Below are 9,069 nucleotides of genomic sequence, written 5' to 3'. Positions count from 1 at the left end.
CAGTCAATACTGACTGAAGTACTATGTAGAACACTGCCCTAGAGAATTCTGCTACACCTATTGGTCTTGTTCTCTGAGGCTATGGTCCTGAGCCACTAAATCCAACAGATCATTCCTTCAAGGTATTTGGTTATGTCTGCTAAGTTTTTATTTTAAGGAGCATTCTGGTTGTACTTACTCCAGGACAGATTTGTTCATTCTTCTGACCGACTATGATCTATTCAATAAACTTCACCCACACAGTTATTCGAATGCGTCCATTCTGCTTTGGTCATCTTCATTCATTTTCCAGCTCTGCACACGTTGGAGCAATTGAAAACACGATGCCTGGTCCAGAGGTGCTTTAGTCCTCGGAGTGGCATCCTAGCTCTCCAGCCTTGCCCAATGCGATGTGTCCTTGAATTTCATGACTGCTGGTTCCATGGATGTAGATTGTGGATCCAAGTAAAATGAAATCTTGACAATTTCAATATTTTCTCCATTTATTGTGATGCTGGCTACTGGTCTAGTAAAGTTTTTTGTTTTCTTTTTGTCGAAGTATAATAAACATTGAAAACTCTATTCTTTGACCTTTATCACTAAGGGTTTCAAGTCCTCTTCACTTTCAACAAACAAGGTTATGCTCTCTGCATATTGCAGATTGCTAGTCTGCGTCCAGTCTTAATGGTGCCTCCTCCTTCATGTAATCCAGCCTCCCATGGTTTTGCTCAGCATAGAAATTGTGCAAGTATGGTGAAAGTATACAATTGTGACATACAGTTTTTCTGAATTTAAGCCATACAGAATTCCCTGGTTTTGTTTTTCAAATGACCGATTCTTGGTCTATTTACAAGCTCTGTGTGGACACAATTGAGTGCTCTGCAATGCCTATTCTTCTGAACACTGTCCATAATTTGTTATGATCCACAAAGTCAAATGCCTTTGCATTGCCAATAAAACAGAGGTAAAATTCTTTCTGTATTTTTTATTTTGCTTTCAGCCAAGATTCATTGGACATCAGTAATAATATGCCTCATTCCACAGTCTCCTGTGATTTTGGCTTGAGTTTCCGGTAGTTCATTGTTGATGTATTTTTTAGACCCTTACAGCTCTAATAATGGATACAAACAGTATGCCAGATGATATGATTTTGACTTTGAGACTGAGACATCTACAAAACACACATTCATACTGAACTTTAACTAGCTGTAGGTAAAATCCAAAACAGGAGAAATATTCCACCAAAGGATCCTAAGTCCACTTCTGATGGTGGAAAAATAGTTCCAATTGAGGACTGTTGAGTTTGACCTCTCCATCCAGATGTAGATGTGAAAAGGGGAGTTGAAAATGCCCGGCTAGAGCTCTGATGAGAAGTGGTAACTGAAACTGAATTAGCCTTAGGAGGAATTTAGGAGCAAAACGAGAAATGGCCAAGAACAGAATTCGGGGCAACTGAGTTCTAGTGCTCTCTTTCTCTGTGGTGCATGTAGACATAATGCAGTGCTGTGGCACCCTTTGATGAGCAGAGCTGCTTAGAGCTCCTTGCATCCCCACGTTGGGTTACATAGTTCAGCATCTCATTCACAGCACAGACACCAATCGCAAAAAATATTTTATTACTTATGTGTAAAGCCTCTGATATGTATTGAGGAATGAGCAAAAGATGTTGTAGAAATATGCTCTGGTCAAATCCCCGAAGGACCATTCAGTGTTGTTAATGAAAAGTTAACTGTACAAATAAAGCGGGGTGTGGGGGGTGACAGGTGGCTGAAGCACTCCTTGTAAATGAGAGATAGGAGGGCCAGGAGCTGGACAGGTAGAGAGGGTGGGGAATTCCAGTAGGGAGTGGAATTTAGGATAATCCAGGATTTGGATAATCTGAACACGGTGGAGAAAGCCACCTTATTTAAAACTGTGTCTCAGCATTAGTTATCCATATGGTATTAAATCTCAATCTTTTTAAGGCTCAATTTCTTTATCTGCAAAAATGGTTACAAATGATTGTTTACATCCTCATGATTATCATGAGTCAAACAAATGTTTAAGATATTTTAAAAGTATAAATAACACAGAGACATCTCAGATGATTCAACAAATTCAACTATTCAAAAACTCTGGCAATTCAAAGAATTAAAGAATTAGGAAGGTAGCTAGAAGGAATTTTAAATTTAAATAGCTACCCGAGTTCAGTAGTGATGTGCATCAATGTCTTAAGAAAAAACTTCACCTTACCTATAACTCACTGCCATTGAGTCAATACCAACACACAGGACTGGGTAGAACTGCCCACTGTGGGTTTCCAAGACTAGAACCTTCCCATCTTTCTCCCTTGGAGCAGCTGGCAGTTTCAAACTGCTGACTTGGCAGTTAGCAGCCCACCGTGTGATGCCACCACTATGGCATCAGGGCTCCTTTACCTGACCTAAACTAACCCAGAATTCTTTTATCCTATAGAATAGGTAACAAACTCCAAGCTTTAGAAGCACAATTCAAAGAGCTGGACTTGACCAAGGATAATCTTACAGAAAAATTTGAAAATCACAGCAAGACTTTGGCAAGTCAGGCAGCGCAAGATGAGTTATGGACAGCAGTTCTGGCTCTAAAGTGAGTATCCAATGAGAAAGCAATGGAATTCTGTGGCTTTGTGAGAGCTTGCATCGGCCATTCCAGAATTTCTTAAGATGGTTCTGTAAAATTCATATGAAAGCAGCATCCGACCCCTCTAACTGTACAAAGTAGGAAGAGAAGACCCACCATCAGCATCAACCCATGGCTGATTGCTGTGAGGTGAATGAAGGTCAGACAGGTCTTTACCTTTAACCTGTTCTGACACCAACCATCTCTCCCATGATACAGTCTATTTTTCTCTCTTTTTTTTTTTTTTGATACAGTCTATTTTTCTGCTGGGTTTGATAATTCACAATTATCAAAATAAGTGGCCACACAGAACTCACAGAAAATACTCATGATCACTCCACTACTACAAAGAGAAACACCAATTAAATTTTAGGGAACAAGTCCCGAACAAAAGGGGAGCAGGCTACCTACAGGCCAGGAGCCACACATCGCCTCCCTTTTGTGCACTTCACAAGAGCCACCTTGGAGAAGGAGGGGCCACTCCTTCAAGAGTGAGGAAATGGGAGGAGACCATCCACTTGAGGCTCTGCAGCATGGAAACAAGGCTGGGACCAATCAATGCCCTTCCACCCCCCAGGAATGGAAGGAGAGCCCTGCCGCAAAGTCAAGCTAAGACCAGGGGAGGGGAGCATCAACGTTGTAGAGGAGACATTGATAGTTCTGCTGGCGAGCAGGGTGGGTGATTAGGGAGAAGTAACCTCACATTGGGAAGGGATGTTTAACAATGATTGTAGGGAACCTAGGGGGACAGTGGACCAGATTTTATGTTCCTGGGTAGGAACATAAAACTACGAATAAGTTTCTACCCAATCCTCAGTGAGCCACATGAACTAAGGCCAGGATGACCTTGGATGCTGACCTTGCAGGCAGCATGGCATAACCCAGGGGCTACACCAGAAGGACTTACATAGAGACCCGGCTGAATAAACTTGGACTGAGGACTGGGGTATTCAGATGAGCAAGGAAGTGAAGCAGAGAGTGGCTGCCCAGGGCCTGGGGAAGTGGCATCATTGGACCTTGGGGGAACCCATGGCTTGGTGGGTATCTGACGGAAAGGGACTCAGAATCACCATATATGCCCCCTCGAGGCAACATGACAGGTTTTGATCTGTTGGGCAAGGATCGGAACTTGGAAGAATTGATCCAGGAAGTGCTCCCCTGGCACCAATCCCCATACTTAGGGCAAGTAGAGCTCAGTCGAATGGGAGAGCAGTAACTCATGGGCTGCAGCTCCAGGTGGAGATGTACTGATAGACTCTTTACACCGACAGTGTCCTGATGCTGTGTCACTGGGAAAATCGATGATGCCATTCGTGCAATCGCCTGATACCCCAGTGGGATGATTGACAGTGCCTTGCTTTTTTGTTTCTGTGGGTTTCTATTTTCCTGCCTTTAGTTTGTTTTTATTTGCTGGTTTTGTCATAATATGACATAATATGACCGCCAAAGGAAACCTGAGTCATGCCTATCCCATGGACAAGCAAATGGATTCTGGCTCCCACTTAACTCTAGCCCTAATCCAAAAACAGTTGGTTCTGATAACAGGGCTCTACTTGATACCTTCATGAAGAGATCACTGAAGATAAGGGAGCTACAGCAAAGTGTGGTGAAGATAGCAGATGGTGCCCAGCTATCCATCGGAATAGTGTCTGGGGTCTTAAGGCTTGTATTCAAACAAGCAGCAATCTAAGTGAGGCATCAATGAAGTCCACATGGAGGAAGCACACCAGCTTGTGTGATCCAAAGATGACAACAAAATTCAAGTATGATGAAGGGAAAAGTATCAGAGTTCAAATCTTAAATCAGAGCCAAAAAAACACCCAATATGTAGAAGGCTATGAAGGGCACTGGGAGCTCAAAACCTATCTACAGAGTATCTACAGATTAAGCCGCTGGCAGATCCCCTCTAACCACAGGCATGGGACTCCAACAGCTTTACCATCAGTTAGAGATCACTGTAATCTTGATTATGTTGGGTCGAACTTCATACTTGGTCACTTGACCTCCCTCTTGACCCAACCTGAAATTGTTATAGGTGCAAGTATTTCTTGCTTGTTCCATGACAAAAATTTCTTCCCTGGCCTTTAAAATACTGATGGTGGTCTTTTCTTTCTTACTCATTATTTATGTTTTTATCTTTGTTATTATTTTATGCCTACCACTTTATTTATTTATTGTTTCTGTTGGTTTTCCAGTGTGTGAAGCACAGAGGCGTGAGTGCATAGAGATAATAACTGATGCAAGGGGTTTATAGGGGATTTGGGGTGGAGGGTGGGAGATAGGGTGGGTGAAGGGACTTGGGGAGCAAGCAATGTATGCAGGAGTGGGGAGAGAACACTAGGACCGATTGTGATTACACAGTTCACTTTAAAGGCAATTTAACCATGAAAAAAAAGGAAAATGTTCTAAAATGGGTAATAATTGTCCAATTCTTGATATGATTGAACTATTGAATTGTATGATATATGGATTATGTGCCAATAAGACTGCAAAAAAAAAAAAGAAAGAAAATACTCGTGATTTCAGGGTTTATAAGGGAAGCTAATACGTTACAATTCAGGAACAGAAATGCTCAGAATAAAGCCTCTTCTCAGTAAGGCCTGCAGATGTGCCTCTCTCCCACTGTTTCCCCCCAGGTAGGGCCTGGTCCCTACCCTGTTCTGTCAGATGTTACAATCTTCTTTCAGTTCTTCCAATTATGAGCCCAAACGTACTCTTCCCTATCAGTAAACTTCAGCCCAAAGTCAATCAGCTCCAGTTCCGATGGTTGGTGAAGTGCCTGGGGACATGCCACTCCTCTTTTCTAAAGCACTCAGCTTTCTCCCTCACACAGTCTCCTGGATGTAGGTGGTTCAGGGCAGCAATGTCAGGGCCAAAGGTGAGCTCTACTCCTGGCTCTTCTTTGGTAGTAAGATCATCCCTTTCTACCTCTGAGATGGCTGTTTTAAGACTAGGCAAAACTAGCCAATCCCATAGTTAATGGTTCCATACACTTTATTTGCATGATTCTGTCCCACAAGACTGCCATGTACTGAAGCTATCCAATCCCCTAGTAGACCACGAGCATCTCATATTTGCATAGTTCTACCCAGTCATTTGATGGAATTTACAAAGATTATGGTTAGAGGGGACATATCAAGTAATTCACTGTTCCAATAAGTTCCAATAATGGATTCTGAAGAAATGACATTTTCTCAGGTTCATTAATTAAAAAAAAAAAAGTTAAATTTGAGAGCCTGTTTATATGCCAAGCACCACAGTGCACTCATTACAAAGCCTCTTGCTTGTCAAAGCTTTCCTTATACAAAGATGGGTAATCTAACTCCCTTGTCATTGAGGCACTTATAGTATTTCTAACATAAGGACTTTATAAAATACAACAGTTGGAAAACAAACAAACAAAAATACAACAGTTGGTTTTCCTAGTGAGTTTGTACTTCTTTCTGTTACCCTAAGAGAGTGCTTTTTATGTTTGTATATTAAGAGTGCTAGTGCTTAAGAAGTTCTTTACCTTGATTTTTTTTAGGCTGACTTCAATGGAATTGAATATTTTATACAGCTATGTCCTTGAAGTACTCATCTTCTTGCACACGCGTGTCCTTCGGAAGCTCCCGACCCTGGTGAAAAGTCTTCCCACCTTGACCTCTGTCCTTAGACGGAAAGCCAAGAACAAGCACATCAGAGATGTGTGGGAGTCTGTTCTGCAGGACTGTGGGCTCCAAGAAGGGGATATCACAGCCCTCTGTACCTTCTTTATTGCACATGGTAACAAAGCCGAACACTGCCCTGCTACAGCAAGACAGATGTACATCAGGGATGTCACTTTGATGATTACTGACATGGTGAAAAACCAGGCTTTGCAGGACGCGCTGCTGAGTGCTGTTCAGGTCATTGAGAAAGGCAAAGTGGTGAGGGCCTGCAGAGAGCAAAAGTCATCCCTAAAGGAGTTGATACCATCAGTCAAAAATTAACCTGGCTAAAAAAAAATTAAACCTGGTACCTTTCACTTCTAGCAATTACCTTGCAAGTGGAAGAAAAACATGAATGTGTAAATTTAGATATTAGAGGTTTATTTTTATCATAAAAGTGAGGGGATTGTTCAAGAAATTGAAAGGATTCAATACAATACATTCTGTATAGCCATATAGAAGAATGAAGACATTCTTTGTAATGATATGGAGTTATCTACAGGAAGAATTGTTGTTTTCTAGATGGCTGCTTGATATACATGGCTAACATGAAAATTTGGTAAAAACAAAGATATATAATCACTTGCATAACCATAAACTTGTGGAGAGATACATTAAAAAGTATTAACATTGGTTGTGTTGGAGAGGAAAATTAAGATACTAGGAGATAGGAAGGTAGGATGGAATTTTTTCACTGTTTCTGTTTGGTACATTTTGAGATTTGAAACACATGACTATATTGCTTCTTTGACAAATTAACAATACAGAGCACCTGTAAAATGGCATGAGCATGGTGTTGGAGGCACCTGACTTCCCCTGACTTGATAGTGAGGAGAGAGAATCGCCATCAGTAACCTAGGATTGATTCCAGGGCCGTAAAGGTCAGACATACCTCCTTTGGCTGCCACCAACCTTGCTACCAATGCTGAGAGCAATTGTCTCTCCCACTGGACTACTTCTCTCCTGGTTTGATAATTCATTTAAATGGCCACAAAGATGATATTCAAAATTATGGGGTTTATTATGTAAGGAACAGGTTACAAATTAGGATCAGGAAAGATTCAGGATAGAATTTTTTTAAAATCAGGGCAGCCTCTTTTCAGCCATGCCTACCAGCAGGCCTCTCTCCCTGGCCTTTCGCCTAGTGCACCTCTTAGCCTGGTCCAGCCACTGTCACCAGCATCCAGGTTCTTGATTTACCAAGAAAAAGGATTACTTTTGGAAGATATAGGGCATTGCAGAAGATTTTTATCTAGACACTCCTAAAGAGGAAGAAATCCTTACCAGCCAGCATAGCCAGCCTTGATATCTCTTGCCGCCCATACACCTACTCAGTATTTTAAGAGTTCTTGCACACTTGAGATTCTCAGGAACTTCCTGGGATGGCGAAGTATTCTGGAAAATGTAGCTCCATGATGTCGTCAGGGACTCTGCACATGCTGTGTCCAACTCTCCAGCTTTGCTCCTATGCTCTGTCTCCGTTACAGAGCTCTTTAGCTGCACCAGTAAATGTCCACTCCACCAGCAGGCCTCCTGCACGAAGGCCCTCAGCTTTCTTGCTCCAAGGACTGCAGACTGCCCTGTGACATCTTGTTCCAGTCTCCTGCTGCCATTCCTCTGCTACTGCTCTTCACCAGCTCTAGTATTACCGTTCTGGTTTCTAGATCTAGGTGGTATCCGTCTAGGGACCCTAGGTCCAGAGAATGTGCTCTACTCCCATGTCTTCTATATGGTGGTACTTGGGTCCTCCTTTTCCACCTCTGGAGTGGCATTTATTGCCCAGCAGGCTGGCAAAATTGATCAGTTCCCTCATCATGGTTCCATAAATCATATTTGCATGGTCTCACCTTATTTGCATCGTCCCACCCAATCATTTGGTGGGCCTTACAAGACTAGGCTAGAAAGGCCATGTCCAGTGACCCATTACACTGTAGGTCTCTACCTAGCATCATCTAACACATCATAGACAGCCTGGGTACATAGCTCTGTAAGCTGCTGCTAAAGGTTGGTGTGTCATGGAAGAAAGGCCTGGTGAATTATATCCATAAAGCTCACAGCCGAGAAAAGTCTACAGAGCACTAATACTCTGTAAAACACGGGGTCATCATGAGTTGTATTTTTTTGTTTAATATATATCATGGGATGCTAGAAATTATATGTTGATGTATACTTTAGGACAGTACTTTAGTTGTTTACACTAGAAAAGGAATGGTCCTACATTGACCATTTGGTTATCTTGTTGATTGAACATCTTTTGTCAGATACTAAGTGCTGTAAGAAACATTAAAATGGGGGCATTCTCAGGGGCAGTGTAATTATTGTGGCTTTTCTAGACACTTTCTAGCCTCTAACTCCCACCAAACAACCTTTTCCCTGCATCCATCTGGATAAGAAGGTGGAGTGTGGAATCCAGTCCCACAGTTGAATGGGTCCTTAGGAACAACATGTGCAATTATAGAAATCAAGGAGACAGAAAGGGCACAGGGGACTGATCTCCAATATTAGGAGAAGAGCAGTCTCGAGTTTCTTCAACAGTACGGTTTTATAGTAATGGGGCTTGCAAGCACCTTGTTAGTACATACAGTGAAATGGGCAATGTGTTAATCTTGACTATCCTGAACCCTCAGGACCCTTCAAAAGATGTGTCTGGCAAATGAGAAACAAATGATGTTAATCACTCTTTAAGACTAAAAGACAAAGGCAAGGATCCTTTAACTGTGTAGGAGACAGCTGATCGTTTTATGGAGAGTGGCTGTGAAGAATC

The 9,069-nt window shown here is 42.1% G+C and overlaps 1 protein-coding gene across 1 annotated transcript in view; it reads left to right on the top strand.

Moving 5' to 3' along the window:
• SMCO1 (single-pass membrane protein with coiled-coil domains 1) overlaps positions 1 to 8,500 on the top strand; it is an 11,689-nt gene extending 3,189 nt beyond the window's left edge. Inside the window, exons 2-3 of the mRNA XM_004712261.2 lie at positions 2,434 to 2,583; positions 6,143 to 8,500. Of these exons, the coding sequence (XP_004712318.1) occupies positions 2,434 to 2,583; positions 6,143 to 6,587 (595 nt within the window). The 3' untranslated portion in view covers positions 6,588 to 8,500. The remainder of the gene's footprint in view (positions 1 to 2,433; positions 2,584 to 6,142) is intronic.
• The last annotated feature ends 569 nt before the right edge of the window (positions 8,501 to 9,069 follow it).

The sequence above is a fragment of the Echinops telfairi genome, unplaced genomic scaffold (genome assembly GCF_000313985.2).
Source record: "Echinops telfairi isolate 266 unplaced genomic scaffold, ASM31398v2 ScPeMD7_17;HRSCAF=63, whole genome shotgun sequence".
Classification (NCBI taxonomy): Eukaryota; Metazoa; Chordata; class Mammalia; order Afrosoricida; family Tenrecidae; genus Echinops; species Echinops telfairi.
This window is presented reverse-complemented; position numbering and strand designations above follow the sequence as displayed.